General features: G+C 48.2%; 1 protein-coding gene across 3 annotated transcripts; it reads right to left on the reverse strand.

Moving 5' to 3' along the window:
* Positions 1–3094: 3094 nt before the first annotated feature.
* On the reverse strand, positions 3095–19072 carry KLHL38 (kelch like family member 38). Of its 3 annotated transcripts, XR_008373930.1 has the most exons (6): positions 18856–19072; positions 16869–18432; positions 12301–12406; positions 10988–11415; positions 7650–7781; positions 3095–5520 (listed from the first exon to the last, which is right to left on the reverse strand). XR_008373930.1 is itself a non-coding variant. In XM_053559466.1 (4 exons), the coding sequence occupies exons 2-4, from the start codon at positions 18216–18218 to the stop codon at positions 11126–11128; spliced, it is 1746 nt and encodes a 581-aa protein (XP_053415441.1). In that variant the 5' UTR covers positions 18219–18432; positions 18856–19072; the 3' UTR covers positions 9786–11125. The 3 variants fall into 3 exon arrangements, 1 of the variants encoding a protein (XP_053415441.1); XR_008373929.1 differs by lacking the exons at positions 3095–5520; positions 7650–7781 and adding an exon at positions 7861–10801; XM_053559466.1 differs by lacking the exons at positions 3095–5520; positions 7650–7781 and having other exon boundaries at positions 9786–11415.
* Between the last annotated feature and the right edge of the window lie 4019 nt (positions 19073–23091).

Below are 23091 nucleotides of genomic sequence, written 5' to 3' on the forward strand. Positions count from 1 at the left end.
CTTTAGTATTTCACAATTATTTTTGAGAATGCTATCTACATTCTCCTTTCCTTTTAGTCTCCATTTACTCAACAAATATTTCCTGTGTTCACTGTTTTAGCCTTTGAAGATACACAGTCACTGCTCTTAGCTTACATTCTAGTGTGATATGACAGAAAAAAAAATCTTAAGAGGAAAGGGGAAGTGGTAGTAGATACTACAAGGTGCCATGACTACAGTAGGTGGCAGTTAGGGAAGGACTTTTGGAGAGAGGTGACATGTGAAAAGACTACATATTTGCAAAGGAAACAGCAAATGCAAAGATCCCAAGCTGGGAATGACCTTGGCATATTTTCATAGCATGAAGAAGGCAGCGGGGTTGAAGCACAGGGAGCAGGCAGTGCTTGGGGAGAAAGTCAGAGGTGACCAGGGCCTTGTTAAGGAGTTGGATTTTATCCTGAGTGTGAAGGGAAACCAATGGCAGAGTAACATAGTTTGATAACGACATCACTCTGTAATGTGATACCACTTCCTACCCACCAAAATGGCTAAAATAAAAAAGGCAGGCAATGCTAAGCATTGCTGAGGATGCGGTGCAACTAGAACACTCACATGCTGGTGGTGGGAGTAGGGGTTGGTGTAACACATTTGGGAAATGCACAATTGGCTGTCTCTGTAAAGCTGGATATAGGTATAGGTATGACTCAGCAACGTCATCCCTAGGTATATACTCAACAGATACACACATATATATGTTCACCAAAAAGCATGCACAAGAATGTTTATAATAACCCCAAATTGGGAACTACACAAATGCTCATTGAGTCAAACATGCACATGATTTATGACGTCATATAGTTCAGTACTATATGGAACAATGAACAAATAACTTCACAACATGGGTGAGTTTTACAAACTTGATGTTGAGCAGAAGAATTCAGTCTGAAGAGTTCAAACTATTTCATTCCATTATATGAAGTTCAAAAACAGGCAGAGTTAGGGCCAGGCACAGTGGCTCATGCCTGTAATCCTAGCACTCTGGGAGGCTGAGGCGGGTGGATGGCCTGAATTCACAGGTTTGAGACCAGCTTGAGGCAGAGCGAGACCCCTTCTCTAAAAATAGCTGGGCGTTATAGCGGGCGCCTGTAGTTTCAGTTACTTCGGAGGCTGAGGCAAGAAAATCGCTTGAGCCCAAGAGTTTGAGGTTACTGTGAGCTATAATGCTATGGCACTCTACTGAGGGTAAAAAAGTGAGATTCTGTCTCAAACAAACAACAATAATAACAAAAAACAGGCACAGTTAAGGTGTTGGAGGTCAAGCTAGTGTCTACCTTTGCAAAGTCTAATGATGTGGGAGGAACGTGAAGGAGCTGTCTGGGATTCTTTAATGTCCTGTGTGTTGATCTGGATGCTGGTGATGTGAGCATGTTCAGGGGCTCTCTCTCATCAACCCTCTATTCCTGTTTCCCCAGGCCAGATAGGCCTGGAGCCTGCAAAGACAGAAGAACGTGAAAGAATATTAACAGTTGGCCATTGTAGACAACTGACTGCCTTCACATGGACAAGTACACAGTTTTTCCTCAGGAGTCTTAGGCAGGTGAGATCCATCCATTTTATAGGCAAGGATATCTTAACTTAGTGACCTGCCGAGGTCCCATGCTTTGTGGGAGAGCTGGAGCACAAGCCCAGGTCCTTGGGTGATGCTTACAAGGGCTGCTGGTGTTTCTCTGTCTTCACGTTCCTGTCCTGACTGGACCAACTGATCTCCAGGCCTCCATTTAGCTCCATGACTCAGAAATACCCTATTTGCATTAGAGAGTTTGAATCTTGAAATAATCCAAGAAACTCCAATGTTTTCTCTTTTCTCTTGGTTTATACAGCTTTATCTCCAATTATTATTTTTTTTAAGCAATGTTTTTGGTGGAGGTAATAAAAATATTTGTAAATTGAAAACCACACCGGTTGAAGACCCATTAAACTCTGGGGAGCAGACGGTGGTTTTCGTCGTCAGGTTTCCCATCTCCTTTGGCGTATGAAATTGTGTGACACATTTTTGTCCTACCCACAGAATTTCATGAATTTTCAGTGGCTGAATAATGAAATAAATCATAAGTAATCACTGCAGAAAAAAAAAAGGGGTGGGGGCAATTTTGAGGGCGAAAGTATTTCCTTGAAAACTTATTGAGGAACCAAGGCCTCGGCCACTTTCACAGGGACTGGGGCATTTGGGGATAAATGTCTTGTGCTTCTCCTTGGAAGAGAAGGTCACTGTGTCCCCATAGGATGAGGAGATGGTGCCCAAACACCCAAGATCTATGTAGTCTGTTTCTCTATGTCTACAGCTCTAGGGAAGAGCGGGGTGTTGTTTATTAGGAGGCCAATCTCAGAGTTCTTTTTCTGGCTTGTTAAAGAGCACAGGAGCGTGAGGGCACAAGAAACACTGCCTTCCCACCCAGCGCCTGGTGGGGAGCCCTCTGCCTTCATTTATTGGTTATCTAATTAAGTGGAGGCTGTTTCTTTTTGTACACATAAAGGAACTCACAGATTTTGCAGTAGCTTGTTTAAGGTGGGAAACCACTGAAGGGATTTAAACAAGGTTGAGATCTGGCCCTGTTTATCTTTTAGAAAGATAGGTGGGTTTATCCCTTCCTGACCCCTGTGGGGATTGGCCCTTCCATCTCTGTTCCTGTGGCAGGGCGAGAGTGAGTAGCAGAGGAGAGGACAGCGCCGGGGAGGGCAGCTGGGGAGGGGTTGTAGAGTTGAGGTAAGAGGTCATTGCATCTCCATCCAACACATCCGTGAAGCGTGGCCACCTCCTCCCGCCCCTCCTTTCTGCTTTCATTGTCATGCCTTTTGCTTCCGTATGGGTCATTACGAACGCCTTTTGTAGTTATTGCTTTTGCTCTAAACATTGATATGGTTGTTGTAAGTACTTCCTCCTCAAGCCTTGAGAAGGAGAATGTTACAATTCCTAAAATGTAATTTGGGTAGCCACATCCTTGTGGGGTTGAATGACTTGCCTGGAGTTGAGTCTTCCATCAGATGGGAAGCCCTGGAGAGTGACTGCCCAGGATGAGGTGGTCACGTCCACTCGTGCCGTGCACTCGCACACTTGCGCCGTGCACTCACACACTTGCACTTGCACACTCGCGCATCCACATGTTCACCATGCACGTGCTGATCACCTGCTGTGCATCAGGACCAGGGAAGCTGATGTGGACAGGGAGCAGGGCATGGAGAGGGACATCAACTATATAAACGCAGGAAAGTAAATAAACAACAAGGAATGATGGAAAAAGTTACAAGGGAAAGGACAAAGGATGAGAGAGAATAATGCAGGGATGGGGTAGGGGCTGCTTTAGATAGGGCGGGCAAGGAAGGGTGCTGGAAGGTTCTCATGATGACCGAGTGGGGTAAGGTAGGAAAGAAAGCCCTTAGCGTGGTGTCTGATGCAGTGGGAATGGGCTATAAATGGCAGCCCTCCTTGCTCACTGATTCCTTCAGTCAGTCGATGTTTTTTGAGGGCTAGATGTTGCACTCCTGTGTATAAATATCTCAGTCCCAGGTGGAGAATGGTCTGATCTGGGCTCCCTCAAATGCATTAGCATTCTTAGTTTTGTCCTTCAGATAAGTAAGCAAAATAAAGTGATATCCAAAGTGGGAATGAATTCTGTTTTCTTCTCCAACATTCCGTGGAAGATAGCTGTCTCAGAGGCCCCGCTAATGAATTCCACCGCTTCCCTCCTCAGTCTTATCTTTGGCATAGATGTCACCGCCGTGCTGCTCTTACAGCCCCTTTCAGAAGGTTTTGATTTGCAGTTGTCCTGAGGTGGCCCTCTTGTCTCTGAATGTGGGTAGGGTTGACAGGGCTTTGGGGGAAACCTCCTAGAAAGCCTCCAGTTTGAACAGGTGCCTGCGTCTTCCTAACTTACAAATGCCTCCGGTCCTTGAAACCCTGTCTGTGTCTTCAAAGCACCGCTTTCTGGACCACTGGCTTGTTATGGGAGGGTTACTGGGGCATTCTGGATCACAGGCCCTGGCATTCTAATTAAGTCAAATAAATGAAATGAAGAGAAAAAGAGACTCATGGATATCTTTAGGAAAAACAAAAACCAAATTCCTCACATGAAGAGAATGACGTGGTATTTGAACAGCAGCCTAGAATTCCTATAAGATTGCGTGCGAGCTGACATTTCAGAAACCACCTCCCTGCCCCCCAGCACCCTCTGTTTGGGATTCTGCTTTAACAAGCAGCCTCTCTTGACAAAACCCAAAGGCGTATGTGGGCAAGACTGAGAACAGGACATTGCGAGTGACACTGAGCTAACGAGATTAGTTCCCTTAGAGAATTGCTTATGCCCAGCCTTGGGCTATTCCTCCTTCTTGATTGGTATTTGGTGAACGTTGCGCCTCTAGGACTTTTGGGGAAGCTGCTCAGAATCTATGTCTTGCATACATTGGCCCTAGTCTTTGGAGTCCATTTAAAAATTGCTAGTCCCTATGAAATGGTTTAGTTTAGTTCAATAGGCATTTACCTAGTATCTTCTCAGGGCCAGGCCCTGTGCTAGGAGTGGGGGATGCAGAGATGAAAGACAGAGTCCCCACCCTCAAGATGCCTCTGATGAAAGGGGGTTAATGGGGGTGAGTCTGTGTCATGGTGGCTCAGGCTGGGGCCGAGCATCGGTAGCAGGTTGAATTCTCCCTAACTCATGTCCACTTGGAACCTCAGAATGTGACATTATTTAGAAATGGAGTCTTTGCAGATATACTAAAGAATCAAGATGAGACCCTACTGGTTTAGGGTGGGCCTTAAATCTGATAAGATGTCTTCATAGAGCAAATGACACATGAAGAGAAGGCTGTGTGAGGATCGAGGCAGAGATGGATGTGATGGAGGTGCAAACTAAGGAATGCTAAGGGTGGCCAGGAACCACCAGAAACTAGGAAGAGGCAGGGATGGCTCCTTCCCTGGAGGCTTCCGAGGCAGCACTTCCCTGCCAATGCCTTGATTGTGAACTTCTAGACTCTAGAGCCGTGAGAGAATAAATTGCCATTGTTTTAAGTCACCCAGTTTGTGATACTTGATAAAAGGAGCTCCAGGAAAAGAGTACGGTATCTCAGTATCTGAGAGGGCCCTGAAGGACAGCTGCTGAAGTCTTGCCATTGCTTTCCTGTCCTGTTTCTGGTGACGTGCATCAAGCTGGGAGACCACCCCGTAACCACTGTCCCTGTGAGTACCATGACCACATGAGCCTCCTTCTCTTCCTGTTTACTCCACCACCCCTACATTTAGTGTGATGCCTGTCACACAGGTGTTTCCGGTCAGTATTTGTTGAGTGAATGAATAGCTGAATGAATGAATGAACAGAGGGGTAGTGCTGTCAGGGGAGACCAGTCAGTAAACTGCAGGAAGTGGGTCAGCAGGTGGGAAAAGGCACAGCAGCCAGAGTGGAAGGGACTGTCCTGGGTTGTCTGGGTGAATTGCCGATCCATGGTAAAGTGGATTTTAGGGAAGTTTTCCTTGGGGACGTGCAGGCCAGCCTGTAATAAGGACAGAGAGAAGGGTCAAACAGGAAGGAGAAGAGAACTGAGCTGTGCTTCCTGCCCGCTCCATGGTAGACACAGTACCAAGCCCAGTAATGTCCATTATCTTTCTTGTCATCCTTGAAACAGTTCATTGGGGAGGTGAAAATGCCCTCATTCTCCAGATGTGAGAGCAGAGGCAGACAGGCAAAGTGACTTGTCAGAGCCTTTACTGCCAGCGAGGGGTGGAACTCGGGTCTCTTACCCGTGTTTGTGTTCTCTGCAGTATATGCTGCTCCCGTCACTGACCAGTTGTTGGGAAGGTAGCTGGAGTCCCTGAGGCTGAAAAAGGCTTTAACACCTTCCAAGTTCAGATGACTGGAGCAAAGGATTCTCTGAACAATGCAGAAGGTGGCACATGGACAGAGTTCTGGGGATGCAGAGCCCCTGAGGGCCACCCGCAGCTGCTCCTGGGGAAAAGTCTATGTCATTTTCTTTCCTGCCACATTTCATAGTACTCTAGGCTGTATTTTTCATTGTTTTTAGACACATCTGCAATATTTTGTTGTTGTTGCAGTTGTCATTGTTGTTTAGCTGGCCCGGGCCGGGTTCAAACCAGCCAGGCTTGGTGTATGTAACTGGCACTGTAACCACTGTGCTATGGGTGCCACATGATGCAATAATTTTTATAGGTTAGACACTATCTGGGTTTCTACCTGATTAAACCCTAATCTATCTAATAATTAAGGCTCCACAGAAGAGATGAGGGTTGAATAAGAGTTCACTGGGCAGGGCAGGGAAAGGCATGATGACAGAGGGACTAGCATGTGCAAAGGCACAGAGGCTTGACATACATGGCGTGCTGGGGTTGGGGGAAGGATAATGTGTTTGAGTAAAACCAGTCACAGTTTTTGTCCTCCGGGACATTACAGATTTTTTTTTTTTAAATAGTTAGTGAAGTTAAATTCAGCCTATGTTGGGACTTTGTGTTGTTCACCAGGGACAGTAGATGCTGATGAGGACGAGGCAGGAGGGGACCATCCTGAGGGAGAGTGGATGTTCCCAGCCAGGAAGCTTCACCCTCAGAATCAGATTCAGGAAGGGTCTGAACAGGGAGGGTGCGGGCTTCCAGCAACTCTGCCCTGCTGGGGACATGTCACCCTGCCAGGGCTCACTGCCTGATGCGGTATCTGGCTGGCCATATTCCAGCCAGTGAATGGTCTAATGGTGGCCTCAGGACAGCCAGGCCTTTCAAGATTCCTGAGATGGCCCACCTTCTCTGGGTTCTGCCCCCACCCCATTCTCCGGGCTGGCTCCTTCTGCTCACTGTTTCACTCTGGGACAGGGTATTTGATCTTTTTGTTAGTGTTTTCTAGCTTAGCTCTTGCTGTGCTTCCTACTTGCTCTTTTCCCACCTTCCCTGTTGAGATGATTGGTCAGTCCATTTGACTTTTTTTCTTACTTAAAATGTTTCATTTTAACTGGTGCTGGCTAAACATGTTTTGGCCTCAGTTATGGACTGTGATACTGTAATCAGCCAAAAAGGCCAAGGAAGCTTCGTGCCAAAACCATCTCTCTTTCTTTTTGGGCTGAGATTGTCCTCAACAGACTAGAAAGGATCCCTTCTATTCTGAGGGTTGTTTTGCAAAAGTTTGGCTGGTGGAAGGCTCAGGTGTGTGGCCCTGTCTGCCACCAGGCATTGGACACACAGAGCTGGCTGGCAGTGTGTTTGGCCCCAGTGCCATCTTTCTTTAGGAATCCTGGGAGGCAATTTACATAGTTCTTTTGTACCTCAGGGAGACTTGGACAAGCTTTGAGCAGCCACAGACTCTGGCAGCTTACTAAATATTGGCCTGAGAGGAAAGGAAGAGAAAGTCAAGGCAATAGCAAGTCTCTAACAAGGGTTTCTGGAGTCACAGAAGGTGTTTATAGATGGGAAGAGTCCCATTTCTAATTCCAGGCAGATCAGGCACACTGGAGAAAGCCCTCTACCCTCGGGCTCACCCAGGTGGGCTGGGCCACTTCAAACCCCATGCAGACTTGCCAGACTCTATTCAGGATGGGGGAGATGGAGGAAAGGGAAAAGGACAGAATGACCCCTTAGTAGAGGATCTGGGGTGCTCGAGCTTGTGCCTTCACACATTTACCTCTGAGTATGAGATGGAGCTCCCAGAGATGATGTACATTCAGCCTCCTCATTCACTTGCTCTTCTTTAATTCATTCATCATGTATTTGCTGAGGATCTGTAATGTTTGTGGCAGATACACTGAGGCCAGCCCTGGGAATGCAGAGGACAATAGGACATCTAGAGGGGAAGACAGTGATCAGAAAATTATAAATAGAATGAGAGGCTCAAAGGGGGAAGTACAGGGGCCATCAGTTATTTAATAAGAGAGCTGACCCAAGCTGGGTTGAGGGTGCACAGAAGGCCTCTTTGATGTAGTGACTTTTAATCTGGTGTATAAGATGTAAGTTGAAACTATGTCAGGTGAAGTGGTCAGAACATCAGGTTGGGCAAATGCATGTGCAAAGGCCCTGAGGCAGGAGAGAGGAGGATGTAGCGTGACAAAGCATGGCTGGAGCAGAGAAGGATGAGACAGAGGGTCAGGTAGGTTCTGGGTCATGGACAGCCCTAGAGGCTACCTTAAGGTTGAAGGGCTTGGTGCAGAGGCCTCTGGGAAGCTATGGATCATTATAAGCAGGAGAGTGAGATAATCAGGTTTGTGTTTTAATAAGATTACTCTGATTATTGTTCTAGGAGGGATCATGGGACAGGAGTGGAAACCAGGAGCTCCTGAAGATACTGGCCAGGGTGCAAGGACGGCTCTTGCTTATGGAAGTGGCAGTGGACACCGAGGGCTGGAGATGTCTATGATTGATTTCAGGGTGGGTCAGACAGGACCTGTGGGTGGACTGGGTGGAAGGTGGTCAGGGAAGGCATCTTCCTGGGGTAGGGAGAGAAGGAAGAGGGTGCAATGTGCAGGGCAACTGTTTTCAGGTGGTGTGGAAACAGAAACAGGGCTTGCTCAGAATGTGGGAGCCAAGAGAGTAGCACAGCTGCAGCTGAGTGAGCGGGATGTGGTGGGAAGGGACCCTAGACATGAGAGCAGAGAGCCGCAGCAGGGTGGGGCATCTCGCAGGCTCCCAGGCCCACCGGAGAGAGCTGGGAAGGCTTTGGTAGGTTTTAAACAGGGAAACAGCCTATCTGACTTATGTTTTTAAAAGATCACATGGCCTGCCAGGTTGAGAAGAGATTCAGAAGGCCAAGGTGAAAGCCAAAAGACACCATCATAACAGCTCAGATGAGAAAAGGTGATGGCCGGACTTGAGTCAGTGCCGGGGATGGTAGGACGTGGGTTGGGCTCTGATGTATCTGGAGCAGACAGAGTGGAGTGTGGGGGGAGAGGAATCAGGAGCAGCCTGCAGCTTTGGGCTGAGAAACTGAAGAAACGGTGTTGTCCCCTGCCTGGGTGGGGAAATCTTGGGAGGAGTGGGTCTGGTGAGGGGAGAGCGGTCTGGAACATGCTGAGTTTGAAGCATCTATTTAACATCACAGCAGACGGGCAGAGTAAGCAGTGAAGTCTGGAATTAGAGAAAACTGAACTCTGGTGTGTGTCTACATTTATTTGCCTGAAAAATGAGGAGAAAAGAGTAAAGCCTGGCTGGGGGTGGTCCAAGGGGAAGCAGGGGCAAGTAATGTCCCAGAGGGAGGTTGAGGAAGGGGTTTCAAGAAGGAAGGCCAGCACTGTCCTCTGCTACTGAACAGTCTAGTAGGATAGGGAAGGAAAATGGGCTCCCACTTTGGGCAGCCAATGGTCACTGGTTGTCTTTCCAAGGTCACCTTCAGGGAAAGCAGGACCAGAGCCTGAATAGAGGCATTCAAAGAGAAGAGTTGGAGTACATTGACAGCCAGCAGCTCGGAAGACAGTGTCCAGGCTGAGCAGCAGGACTGACAACCCTGGTGGGATCCCTGGACCACAGCTAAGTGGTCTGGAAAGCAGGGTGGACCTTCAGACCCCAGCAGGAGAGCCCAAAGTGCAAAACATACAAACTAGGAAGGAAAAGTCCAGAACGTGGACCAGAGAGCAGGTGGGGAGGAAGGCTACAGCTTGGGAGCGGGTAGTCTGGTGCCAGGCTCATGCAGCAAGACTCATTCCAGATGCTTCTATTGGTGGGGAGAGAATTTGGCCTATGTGGCTTAGCTTGGGCGGGCTGGGGGGGACAGGATGGGAATGGAGCCAGCCATAATCTTTGGTGCCCACAGCTAAGCAGGACAGTGGTTCTCGACCCCGTCTGCACATTACAACTATCTGGGAAGCTTTCCAAAAATAGGGAGTTCTGGGTCCCACCTCTAAAAATCTGTCTACCCATCTTGAATGGGGCTCAGCCCGTTTTCAGACATCTTCCTGAGTGATCGTAAAGTGCAGGTAGCTCTGAGAACCTCTGCTCTGCCCTTAGGCTCATCCCTGAGCCGGCATGGGGGTGCCCTGAGATGAAGGCTGCATAGGGACCGTGAACCCTGGCATCCACGGGTGGCGACGGCTGTGAGCTCTGAAGGAATTTGCTGGCTTTCCCCAGAAGAGCAATTCTCATAACATTTACCAAAATGAAAATCCCGATTAATTCTGCAGTTTTATAGCTCCTCGGAGGCTGGAGAAAAACATCATTTGGCACCAGAAACAAACTTTATTCTGGCGGTACAGGATAACTTTACAAACACCAGACACTGAATTGCACATACTTCCCTGGAATTTCAATGTTCTGCATCCACAAAATGTAGAGAAACACAGTCATGGCAAATTTCTCACGCTGCCACCTGGACCATGTGCTTCCAGGGACCCTGCTGGATCCCGCAGGCCTCCCATTCCAGATTTCAGTGGTGTCCCAGGCACATATGGTTTGTGCTTTTTAGCCCTGAATTTCTTCTTTGGGAGAACTGCTGCTATCTGGTTACCTGAGCTGTAGGTCCCAACAGTTAACCCCACCTCCGCTCACGGGGCCGTGATCCAGGATGAGCCAGGGATAGCGGCACAGTCTCTGGCGGCAGTGACCAGCTAGAGAGGTAGGGATGAAGTTCCAAAAGGGCCGTCAGCATTGCTTTTCAGTTTAACATACAGATAAAGTTCTCTCCTGAGATTCAAAGCTAGAGAATGTGAGCCTCTGTTTATCAGTTGTCATTGTCCTCAGGCGTGTGGATGAAGAAGCTTGTTTGTAGAATGAAGCTTAAGAGAAATGAGGTAGAGGGGGAGAAATATGCAGAGAAAGAAAGAGAGGGGAAGAGAGAGCTGGGGGTAGAGGCTAGAGAGGAGAAAGAGAGAGAAGGGAGAAGAGAGAGGAGACGGGAGGCAGAGAGAGAGAAAAGAAGAGAGAGATGGGGAGAGAAGAGAGAAGGGTTTGGCGGAGGGAGAAGAGAGAGACGGGGACTAGACGGAGAGATGGGGGCGGCGGTGGGGAGAGGGAGAATTCATTCTGGGAAGACTACACCTGGTTCCAGGCCTTCCGGCCCTGGTACCCCCGTCCTGTAAGCACTCCCTGTCCTTGATTTTCTCAGGGTTAAGCTCTTGGCAGTTGGTTTCCATCTCTAGCAGCAGAAGGCATCCTGACAGAAGGTTTCCTGCAACCTCATGGAAGGGTGGACGCATGGGGGATACACTGGAGCGTGAGGCAGGCGTGGTCGAAGAGTTTGTGAGGCAGCTGTCCCTGGGATATCCAGGTGTCTGTGTCGGGGTCGTAGCAATCAAAGGAGGCTGAGTCCTCGATGTTGCAGTCCGTGGTCAGCCGCCGCCCGCCTGTCACATACAGCTTGTTCCCCATCACCGTGGCCCCGTGGTGCATCCTACGGTCCTTCATGTCCGCACATTTGACAAATTTGTTGCACTGAGGGTCATAGGCAAGAATCCTCCTTGTGTAACCTGAGAACCAAATGACATGTGGGCAAGCGACTCGGAGCTGATCATCTGAGACAGGGGGTCAACCGTCCTGGGCTGCCTCTGATCTCTGCCACTGCCTAGTGTGGAAGCTAGGGCTCTGGGCTAGAGGGTGCAATGTTGCAGTAACCCGCCAAGGCCCAGCATGTGGGGGAGAGGGGGTTGGCACCCAGCTCTGTCTGACTGTGGCCTGGCATCCTTTACCCTGTGTTGAGGCAGCCTATAAGCCATTCTTAGATTGGGAGCAGCCTCCAGTCCCAGTAACTTTTTCCATCTGTTGGCATTTTCATCTCTCATGTGCCCATCCAAGAGCTGTGATGATCCCAAGAGAGAGCCTTTGGAAACTCAGAAATGGGTCCCCACAAAAGCCCTATCCGGTAAGTAGTTTCAGGATCCCCATTTTACTGATGGGCAAACCGAGGCACAGAAAGATATATACCTTGCTAAGGAGCACACGTGTATAGCCGGTTAATGGCAGCATCTGGATTTGAATGCAGGTCTAACCCCCAAACTAGTCTTCTTACCGTGACACCATAGCCATTATCAATATTAATTATTATCAATAATAATGAACCATTATTATTAACAATAGGAAGAATTTTTTTTTAATTTACCAGCTGTCTGGGATAATATAAAGTACCTTAGATAATAGAGTAATTTATTACCACAACAGCTCTGTGAATTATGTATTATTTCATCCCTTGTTGACAGATAAAGACAGAACTTCCAGGTGAGGAAAGAGTATTGTCAGATGGTCCCTGCTCCCCTGGTAGGGTGGATGTGCTGTAGAAGGACTATTTTATAGACTAACACCTGGCTCTTTGTGCCTTTTGTTTCCATGGGAGGTGCCGAGTTTCTGTTCAAACTCACCTCCTACAATGACAATCCGCTCCCCAAGCACCACTGCAGGGGCACACACGTTCTTGATCATTCTCGTTTCCATTTTGAACCATGTGTTTCTGGAAATGTGATAAACCTGAGGGAGAAATAGAACCATGGCGTTGCATCTTAAATATATTTTTTTGAAGACAGAAGTAGTAGTAATTAATAACATGAACTAGGAGTGAGGTATTTTTTCTTTCTACTTTTCTCCAGTTTAAAAATATATACCTACATTACTATTAATAAACGAAATATTATTGAATACCAGATAAAAGAATATTATTAGCGATTGGGCTTTTTGTAACCCCAGGAGATCAGCAGGTGGATGTCTATGCCGTGGACCACGAGTTCTGCATTGTAGTATATGTTTCACTTACCTTGTTTGAAATGTTTTTTTTTTTTTTTTTTTTTTCTTTTAATGAGGAAGGGAGCAGTTCAGGTATTTGGAAAACCAACTTTAAAAGATCATTTTTATTTCTAGTCCATGTTTACATTGCTGAATGTTCTACATGTATCCAAGAGGGTTTGAGAGCAGAGAATAAATTTGGAGCTAAGTAAGGAAATCTTTTGAACAGTTCATGCCTGAAAGTCATTAGAGTCTTAGAAAAAATGAAGCATGAGAGAGGGAAAAAAGACCAGAGAGGAGAGGGCAGGCTCTGAAGCAGGGTGTCCAATCATCATTCCCAAAATGTGTTTTCTGATTAACGTCCCCAGTTTGAAACCCAAATATCTAATGTGAACTGGTTCATTATGAGCAACATTTAGTACAAGAGATATGAGATGGACTTTACATAAGAAAAGAAGGAACACAGACATTTTTTTTTTTTTGCGATTTTTGGCCAGGGTTGGGTTTGAACCCGCCACCTCCGACATATGAGGCCTGCGCCCTGCTCCTTTGAGCCACAGACACCGCCCAACACAAACATTTATTTATGGAGGAAAATGGTACAGCCTTCTTTGCTGGAAATTCTTTACATATAAAATCTGTGTTAACATTATTAAAGACTTTATATTTGTTAGTTTATCACATTTTACATTTAGAACCATTGTATGAGGCACGTACTACATGGATTACATACCCCCCTGCCCCCCAGCTTCTAGATTAGACCGTTGTCCAATGAGGTTAGGTGACATGCTAAGGTCATACAGCTGCAGTGAATGGGAGAGCTGGTTTGGTTAGAGCCCAGACTTCAGGCTGTTAACCTCCACACCTGGGCCTCTGCCTGGGGCTATAAAAATGTAGCCTTTCTGATGAAGGCTTTTGAAACTGGGGACCTCTTTAGGTCTCTGCCAGTCAGTGAGGCCTGGAAGTGGCCAAGTGCTAGAGACAGGGGTAGTCATAATGGCTATGAAACCTGTTTTCATCTGAAAATTTGCAGGCGATGATCCCTCTGGAAAGTGAGATCCTTGCAAGAAAAGCAAACACTGGTTGCATTTTAGTTGCGTGAGTAATTGCCTCCTGACCTTCTGTTCTCTATCAGCTTTCGGTATGGTTTCAAAAATAGATTAAACATTTGCTCATAATCCTCATAATTCCCCAGAGAGGCTGGGGCAAGGATAACAAAGGATGATCTTTGACCAGTGGAGGAAGTGATACTTTATTATGGTAAAGAACTTGCCTAACGGCATCCAGAGGCAGGTAGAAAGGAGGTCAGGTGGAAAGGGGCATGTACACGTGTAATTTGCACAGTAACCCTATTGCAGTATAATTCTTAAAAGAACGCGTGTGTCAGATGAGCCATCCTGTGAACAAAACTCCCAACCAGTGCCTGAAAAATCCAGCCCGCTCTGTCAAGCAACCCCAAGCATTTCTTTTAAACGATATTTGAATAAGATTTCCATTTCTAAGATAGTGCTCAGTAGATAAGAAAAGCACCCAAATTAATACTTGGCCCTTCTCTCTTCCCATAGCTGCAGTGTAAAAGGCTCACTGGTTGCATTTTGCTCTTAGGAAGTGGGTGATAATTTTGCAATGTGAAATCCAGCATAGTTGTTGACTCTGAAAAATAGTCAAAAAAGAGAGAGGAGCTCTAGTTTTACATAAAAGCACTTTGCTATATTTGTGTTATGTGGTGAGAGCTTGGACAGGATGTCAATCCCAGCTCAAGTAAAGGAGTAGGGTTTGAAACAGTAATTCTGGAAAGACTAAGAATCTGCTTTCATGGTCAGGGAAGAGCTGAAAATATGGGCTGGAGAAGTGAAGGCAAGAACAAAGTCTCTACTGGCACCAACCAAGTGTCACCATCCTCGCCTGGAACTCTAGAAGAGTCTCCCAGTTCTCCTCCTTTTGTCCTTTTGTACCACCCTCCAGTCCCTTTTCTACAGAGTGTCCGGGGGAACTCCTAAAAATACAGATCTAACTGCATCACCCCTAAACCTGAAACCCTTCAATGATATCCACGAACTCTCAGACTAATCCCAATTCCTTGGCAAGGCCCAGAAGCATTGCCAGATCAGCCACATCTCCACAAATACCCATCCCTCAAGAATGTTCTAGAATTTTTATAGGAGGGACTCAGGGGTGACAGTCTGGGTAGAGGAGAGGAGGTTGTTTGGGTAGCTTGGGAAGGGGCTGGTGAAGATCACATGAGGACCAATATCCCCAACCCAGCTACCCTTGGCACACTGCTGCTTCCTGCTCTGGGCTGTTACAGACTGTCATGTTTTTAGTCCCTCCAGGCAGGGGTCTGTGCCCCTCTGTGCCTCAAGGCCTTTAGACAGGCTCTTACCCAGGACCATTCTCTGTCCTCATTCAATAGACAACTCGGATTCCTGCTTCAGGTGGCGAAGAAGCTTCCTCCTCTTGGCCCATGTCGAGCTTCTGCTACCTGCTTTGTTAGCACCTACCCCACCTTCTTCCTCCTCGTTTGTCTTCATCCTCACCTGCTCTCTCTCCTCTGCTGCCTCTCCGCTCAAATCAGCTTCAGCCACCGCCCAGGGCCCCCTCCAGTGTAGGGGGTGATAATTTTGCGATGTGAAATCCAGCATAGTTGTTGACTCTATTTTGAAAAATAGTCAAAAAATACTCTCTCTGATTCCCTCTAGAGTGGTTTAAGCCCCCCATCCGCTTAGAGAACCCCTCTATTTTGCATCTGAATTGCAGTTGTGTCATCAGCTCCTTGAGCTTTAAGTGTAACTGGCCGTTCCCTCCCTGTCCCCAGGCCCTTCACAGTAGTTGGTACTCAGCTTGACTCTTACAAAGGAACAACACACATCTCCTGGGGTCTTCTCCAGGGTCCGTAATGATAAGCTCATTACTCCAGATTTTCATATCATTAGATGAACTACAGAGATTACTAGAAACTCCCGTAGAGTTAATATTCTGAAATGTAGCCCTTAATTGCACGTCTCAGAGAACTTGTTAGTGAAATTAATATCTACCTCTCATTTAAGGGAGGGGCTCCCCATTTGGGATGCACCTTAGAATCTCCTGGAGACTTCTGTAAACGATAAATTTTAGGATCCCACATGGGAGATTTTGAGTCAGCGGACCTGAGGTCAGATCCAGGGCATTTGGTCACAGAGGTGTGGACCAAGATTTGGAATATTTGGAAATCTTCTTTTATGGATTTAGGTTATAAACATATGCCATAGGCCGGGCGCGGTGGCTCATGCCTATAATCCTAGCATGCTGGGAGGCTGAGTAGGGTAGCTTTCCTGAGCTTACAGGTTTGAGACTAGCCTGAGCCAGAGAGAGACCACCTCTCTAAAAATAGCCCGGCTTTGTGGCCGGTGCCTGTAGTCCCAGATACTCTGGAGGCTGAGGCAAGAGAATCACTTGAGCCCAAGAGTTTGAGGTTGCTGTGAGCTATGATGCCATAGCTCTCTATTGGAGGCTGAGGCAAGAGTTTGAGGTTGCTGTCAGCTATGATGCTACAGCACTCTACTGAGAGTGACAAAGTGAGACTCTGTTTAAAAAAAAAAAAAAAAGCCAGATTCCTAGAGGACTATCTGACATTAAATGTGGTCTAGCTTGAATTTTTAGATATGGTTTTTCTCCTTAAATGAAGATAAACTCTTTGTGGGTAGGGATTGTATTTGATATACCTTTGTATGTATTCATCTTGTAAAAAAGAATTCATAAATTAAAAAATATCTTGCTGAAAATTTCTTGCTTCTTCCCTCCTTTCCTTCCTCGCTCCTTCCCTTCCTCCTTTCTTTGCAAATGACAGATGTGTACATGTACTTGTGTACATATGTGCTTGTGTACATGTGTGTATGCCTGCATGTATGGGCTGTGTACATATACATGAATGTATGTGTGTAAATATGCAGGTGTGCACGTTGGGGGTATGTGAAGTACATGCATGCATGCCTATGTGCTTATGTACGTGTGTGTGTGTGCGCTTGTTTGGGTCTATGTGTGTGTATGCGGGTGTGCATGTTAGGGGTATGTGAAAGTGTGTACATTAATGCATATGTGTTTGTGTATGTCTAGGTGTGTGTGTATATGTGTAAATATGTAGGTGTGTGTGGGTGGGCATCTATTGTGTGTGTATGTGTTTGTACATGCACACACTCACGTGCTCACATGATGGGAAGAACTGCCCATTTACCTGGATGAGGCGCACAGGGTTCTGCATGATGTCCTCTCCCCCAAAGAGGTAGAGTCTTTGGTCTTTCACAGCCACTGCAGGATGGAGAACCCCCACTGGCATGCTGGCCATCCTTTCCCAGACATCAAAGACACTGTCGTACCTCTCCACTGAGCCCATGAGCTCCTGCCCTTCCCCGAGCCCCCCGATGGAGAAAATGAAGTTCTTATGGGCAGTGCTTCTGTGAGAGTAGCGGGCCGCCAGCATGGGCTCTCCCAGCCTCCACTGGTTGAGTTTCAGGGAGAAGATGTAGACGCTGTGGCTGACCAGGCTCCTCCCTGAGCTCACAGCCATGCCCCCCAGCACGTAGACGCTGCGGTGCAAGGTGACGGCCGAGGGCTTGTACAGGCGGGCCGGGAGTTTGGCGAGGCTCTGCCACTGGTCGGTCTGTCTGTTGTAGAGCAGGACGTCCCTGGTGGTCTGCTGGCTGTCCTTCCTTCCACCCAGGAGGATGAGAAAGTCTTGGTAGGAGTTTCTTGGAGGGATGTGCAATAGGGGTTTGCAGTCTGGGACGCAGGTGCCATACAAAGAGAACACCTGCCTCCTGGCCATCTCCAAGATGGTCCGGCATGCGGGTGAGGATTGGAGGAGGGCGTCGTTGGCCATGAAGTGGTGGAAGAAGGCAGGGTGGATGTACTGAAGCCGGACCTGCTCGAATAGCTCCTGCACGTATTGTTTCCGGGCCTGGAGGTCATGCTTGATCCAAGCCATGAGGGCCTCAAACACCTTTTCCTCCTCCCCACAGAGCCCGTCATCACTGAGGTAGTTTCTCAACTCCAAGGCACAGAGCTCCTTCAGGTCTGCAGATGCTGCCACCTCCGGGAAATGTGTCAGGGCCACCTCCCTTGCTTTCTTCTTGAGGGTCTGGCAGCTTAAGATTTCTGAGAGCCTGAGCATGCCCAGACAGTTGCTGGGGGTCAGCTGTCTCTGCAGGTATGAGGAGCAGGCCTCAAACAGCTTGGGGTACTGCAGCATGGATGCTGCCTCCATCAGGGGGAGGACGTTTTCACTGGTGATGCTCACCTCCCCCGTGTACACATAGCAGACGATCTGCTCCAGAGTTGGGGCGTCGATGCCTTTCAGTTGGACTTTGGCCTCTCTGTTCTCCCGGAAGCTGCCGCAGAACATGGCCCGGAAGTAGGGGCTGCTGGAGGCCAGCACATTGCGGTGGCAGGGGACCTCCCAGGCACCGGTGCAGATGCTCACGTCCGTCAGGGTCCGGCTTTGTCTCAAGGCATTGAGCTGCCGCAACAAGTCAGAGGAGAAGTCGTGGTCTTTGAAGAGCATTCCATCTGGCGACCCCTCATCCATCCTACAGAGCGAGGAGGGAGCCTGGGGAGGGAGTCCCAGTCAAGCCTCTCTCAGCGGCATGTGCTGGAGGATCCGGAGCCACTATGTCCCTTCACTAAGATGTTTGTGAGTGTCGCCAAGAATATCGCAGACACTCCAGACCTCAGAGTTGACACATCTCTTTTTGGTTATGATTATTATCAAAGGTAATAGGCAAAAAGTATCTTCACTTGATCTGAAAAACAGCAGCAACAACAACAACAACAACAACAACAACAACACAACACAGAGTTGCTGGAAGTTACTTGACTACCAGGGACTGTAATGTTATCTAAGCAAGGTAACAGCCCATGCATTTGACCGGCAGAAGTGCTTGAGACTATTTAATAAAGTCACCCAAACATCTCTTTCTGGGTGTTAATCACTCCCAGTGGATGATATCTGGGGGTGTGGCCCTCTGGTAACCAGACAGAAATGAGGGATGAAAACAGACCTTTGCAATATACATATATTTTTTAAAACATGACTTCATAGAGTCTTTTGGCTTTGTTTTAAAGGTGGAATGAATAGAAAGCAGAGATCAAACAGTATCCTGGTTTATCGGTGATATCTAACAGTCAGTCTACCTGCAGAAGTAGTAAGCATTGGAGGTATTTACCTTGTTTTCCTGTAGTGACATCTGCCGATGCCCAGTTGCACTCGTCCCTCCAGAGAGTTTCAACCTCTGGCTTGGAGAGAAACCATAAACCCCAGGCCTTTCCTTTAGTTGGCAAGTGGTTTGTCCTGGGAGAGTTCTGGATTTGTTTATGCTGAAGGCACTTTCACAGTTTTCTAGAGCTTTGTGCAAGGACTGCTGGGCAGGGAGACAGTGTATACATTCCAGGGCTAAGAATAGTTGCATATGTACTTTCCACTGTTATGACATGTGACTTTCCAGTTGCCTTTTGTAGCAACCAAGGGCCTGCAGGGCCGCGCATGCCCACACGCCTTGTTTCCTTGGCAAGTGTTTACATCGGCAAAAATAGACCGGGAGGAACAGCTTCTCCTAGACAAGACTTGGCTGCCCACTTGGAACCACCTGAGTCCCTTGTCCTAAAAGTGCCTGGGAATTCTAGATGTCTGTAAACAGGCTACTGTGACCTGTGGAGAGTTGCTGAAGAGTCTACTGGGCCATGTTGAAGGTGGCAGGTGGTCATAGGAGAAGCCAGGACGTGGGCTCGTGGGAGATAAGCAGTGGAACTTTACTCCCCACCATCTGCCTGGACGCATCATTGGAGAAGGCTGAGACTGCTTCCTCCAGGCTTAAGATGACAGAATCGTGACATACGTTGTTTTTTTGTCGAGCACCCAGGAGTTTCCAGACTCGTGAAAGACCAAACCTTTGTTGGGCCTCCTTACCCCGGGAGCTTCCACTAAAAGTGGTGAGGCTGGGCTCCTCCTGTCGCGTCTGCCTCTCCCAGACACGTGCTAGTTGCTCTTTGACTAGTTCTTTTTTGTAGTTTAGGCTTCCTTTTCTGTTTTCCTTTTCCATTTTGTCTCGTCTGGCAGGCTTGAGCTAGAAGCAGGAGGCAAGGCATGTCGCTCCAGGGAGAGAGAGAAAGGTGGGGCGGAGGAAGTGGGGAAGGATAAGGAGGGCGGTGGGGTAGGAGGCAGCCTCCAGTGATAAGAATCAGAGCCCTGATGGAGGCTTGAGAGCCAGCAGGAAGAGTGAAAGGGGCCCCAGGTCCGTCCTGCCCCTGCCTTCAGGGAGGTCCATGATTGCACAGGCCCTGAGAGGCAGGGAAGCCTGACTTCCTTTCCTTTTCAAGTCTTGTTCAGACTGTTGCAACAGCCTCTCAGGCCGCTTTTGTTCTTTGTGGCTGGTGTTTCTCCCTCCACAAAGCCATCCTGTCCTCACTGGGAGGCGCTTGGGAAGGCAAGTCAGAATTTGCCGCTTCCCTGCATCATGGTCTTCCATAGCTCCCGTGTCTTTAGGATTCTTTAGCTGGAATTGGACTGGCTCCTGCCTGCTTCCAGAACTATGTTTTCTCCCACTTACATTTTATAGTCTTCTTCCATCAGACAACTGACAGATGCTTGCATGCGGCTGGTCCATATTGGGGAGGCTCAGCTGGCCTGGCCTCCAGGTACCACAGGGCCAGGAGGAAGAAATTGCAGATCATGAGTGGATCCTGTCCCCAAGAGTCTGGAAGGTCAATATCAGGAAAGTGTATCCAAAGCATGTTATTGGGGCCGGAGGACCTGGAGGCCAGAATTAGAAGCAGAAGGCCTGAGCCAAGGGACTCAGGGACCTGTAGAGGTAGGAGTAGGACAAAGGAGCTATCCCTACAGAAGTCGGACCTGGTGACCATTGCTGGGCTTCTGAGCCACGCTGGTGGCGTACCATGCAAGTAGCCAATTCCCTTAAGCAGCCGAGGGGCCATCTGGTTTGTGTTCTGTGCAGCTGCACGAGCTCTTCCCCATGCTATGTCTGTCATTGTCACTGCTCCTGGTCAGCCTCTAAAGCTTAGTTTGAAGATCATGTCTCTGGAAGTTCTCCTGGGCCTCTCGGACCCTCTGTACTTTCCTCCTACACTGCTGATGTCATGTGCATTGCAGATGTTTACTGTCAGTGTCTCTCTTGTGACAGTGGAAGTCTCCAGACTGAAGGAACCTCAACTTACATCTCTCTGGCCCCAGCACCCAGCACTGTACCTGGCACACAGTGGGAGGATTATGTATAGTTCCTGAATCGACCTGTACCAGAGTGGAGAATGGAGGGATCAAGGGAAGCCCGATGGGGGGACTTCACGCCCCCTGCCGTGTGGGTCAGCAGGGCTGCCACAGACAGCGTGGTGTGTAGACTGCAAGGCCAGTGGTGCTTTGGAGCAGCCCTGGATGGCCTTTGTCTGAATCAAATCCAATCATGTGAGGGAGCAAAAAGTAAAACAACTGCTTCACACTGCAAAGCATGAGTTCAGTTCAGGTTGAAAACTAAAGCGAGGTCCTCCCACTTCCAAAGCCAGTGCTTTCTTCCTTGTTGAAAAAATGACTTCTTTCTTGCTCTGAAATGCCTACATCATTTCTCTTCCGGCTGGCAAATGAGCCATGGGTTTTGGTGAGGGTAATAGGTAGGGGCTCCTGGGAGGGAATTAACATAGCACTGGCAGGGATTTTAGATTTCCCAACATTTCCTACATAATTTGACCTTCTGGAATATATCCCTGCCCAGTGTTCAGATGAGCCTTGGTGTGCAATGTCCACACCTGACCAATTTTACTAAATATTTTAGTTTCTAATGTTTAAAGTGGGCCCATTCTGTTGGCCTGGCCTACTAGAATTCTGGCCTTGCATTAAACGTTAGGAAAAACCACAAGGAGAGCTGTGGTGTTTGCCACGTAGCCAACACACACAGAACCCCAAGCCCAACCTAGAAAAAGCCTCTACCACCCACATGTAACCCCAACCAGCCTATTCATGAATCTAGTTGTCTCAGAGAGTTTTATACATTTTGTCTTAACTTATTCTAGAAGATGTCTTGGTCTAGGGTCTGAACATATGGCAACCTGAAATAAACAAGGACATTCACCTCCTTGTCCCTTCTTTTGATGAAAGCCAGTGTCATAACAAATCGATGCCCAGACTTTGGGGGCAGAAGGGCTGGGAATAATCTTGGCATTTTCCTTCAGTATCTGTATGGTCTTAGAGAAGTTATTTACATTCTCCTAGCCTTAGTTTCCCCACCTGAGACAGGTAGATTTGTGGTAAATTATGGTTAGTATTATATTATTACTGTGAAAATAATCCCCCTAAATTCCAGGAGGTCTTGTGCCTGGCTTTCAGAGTCTCATTTGGTCTCCTGTGCACTCTAGCTGTTTCCCTGAGCAATTGCTGTGTTCCCTATGATCCGATCAGTCCCCAGGAGGCCTGGATTTCAGTGCAGGCTCTGCCACCCACTGGCTGTGTGTCTTTGGACAAGTGGCTTAACCTCTCTGCACTTGTTTCCTTGCCTGACCCTTCCAGCTCACCCTCCTGTGGTTTGTGCCCTGGGATGTCCTCTGTGAGCTGTGGTCTGGAGGGGGGCCGTAGAGGCTGAGCTGCAGCGTGAGGCTGCCTCAGAGCTTCCATATGTCTCTGGCACTGGAGCTGCCAGCCTGTCTTCTGTATTATTTTGTCCTTTTAAGTCAGCTCAGAGAGCCTTCCCTCTCCTTGTAGAGTTTCTGAACGACATTCCAGCACTCTTGGACTCAGGAGGCCTCAGTCCCTTGCCTGCCCCGGTGCACTGGCTTCCTGTGGAGAGGGAAGACTGGTTCAGGTTTGACAGCTACAGCCAGAAAGCCACCAAGCATGCTCCACCCCACCCCACCTCATCCTCCCAGCCCCTCTGGGGCTGTGCTCCCTTCCAGCCCCTTCCATAAGCAGTTCCCTCGCACCAAGTGGGGAACCACAATTGCAGCAGCTCTCGTGTTTCAAGGATGAACAAACACACACACAGAGGCCCTTGTGGCAGCTGCCCTCTCACTGGGAGGCTGTTTCCCAGTGGTGTCAGAGCATCTGCTGTTCCCACGGTCGGCAGGTGGAGGAGAAACTTGAGGAGCAGACAACTTAGGTTTCAGTTAGCTGGATCAGGGGAAGCTGTACTAGGAACCTGTCTCTTGATATGAGGTTTAACTTTTTTTCTATACCTGTAAAAGCCTATCTGCCTGCGTCTGTCTTCCAGCTGGATGTGTTTTGTAACTGGCCTGTGGAAAGCTGAACAAGGACTTTGTACTCCAGACAGAGGCCGAATGGGGGCCTGCTCCTTCAGCCCAGGGGTGGCCATGATGACCGTTCTCCAGGAGTGAAGATCTTAATGCTACTTTTACTAGGCCAGTAGTGCAGATGACTGCATTCCCAACTCTTCCTCTGCCCTGCC

Source organism: Nycticebus coucang, chromosome 13 (genome assembly GCF_027406575.1).
Source record: "Nycticebus coucang isolate mNycCou1 chromosome 13, mNycCou1.pri, whole genome shotgun sequence".
NCBI lineage: Eukaryota > Metazoa > Chordata > Mammalia > Primates > Lorisidae > Nycticebus > Nycticebus coucang.

Coding starts and splice junctions, on each gene's coding strand:
- KLHL38 (XM_053559466.1), bottom strand. CDS start 18,218: ATGGATGAGGGGTCGCCAGATGGAATGCTCTTCAAAGACCACGACTTC. Junction 12,407..16,868: donor ACCCTGTGCGCCTCATCCAG/GTAAATGGGCAG, acceptor TTTCTCCCTCAG/GTTTATCACATTTCCAGAAA. Junction 11,416..12,300: donor GCGGATTGTCATTGTAGGAG/GTGAGTTTGAAC, acceptor TTTGGTTCTCAG/GTTACACAAGGAGGATTCTT.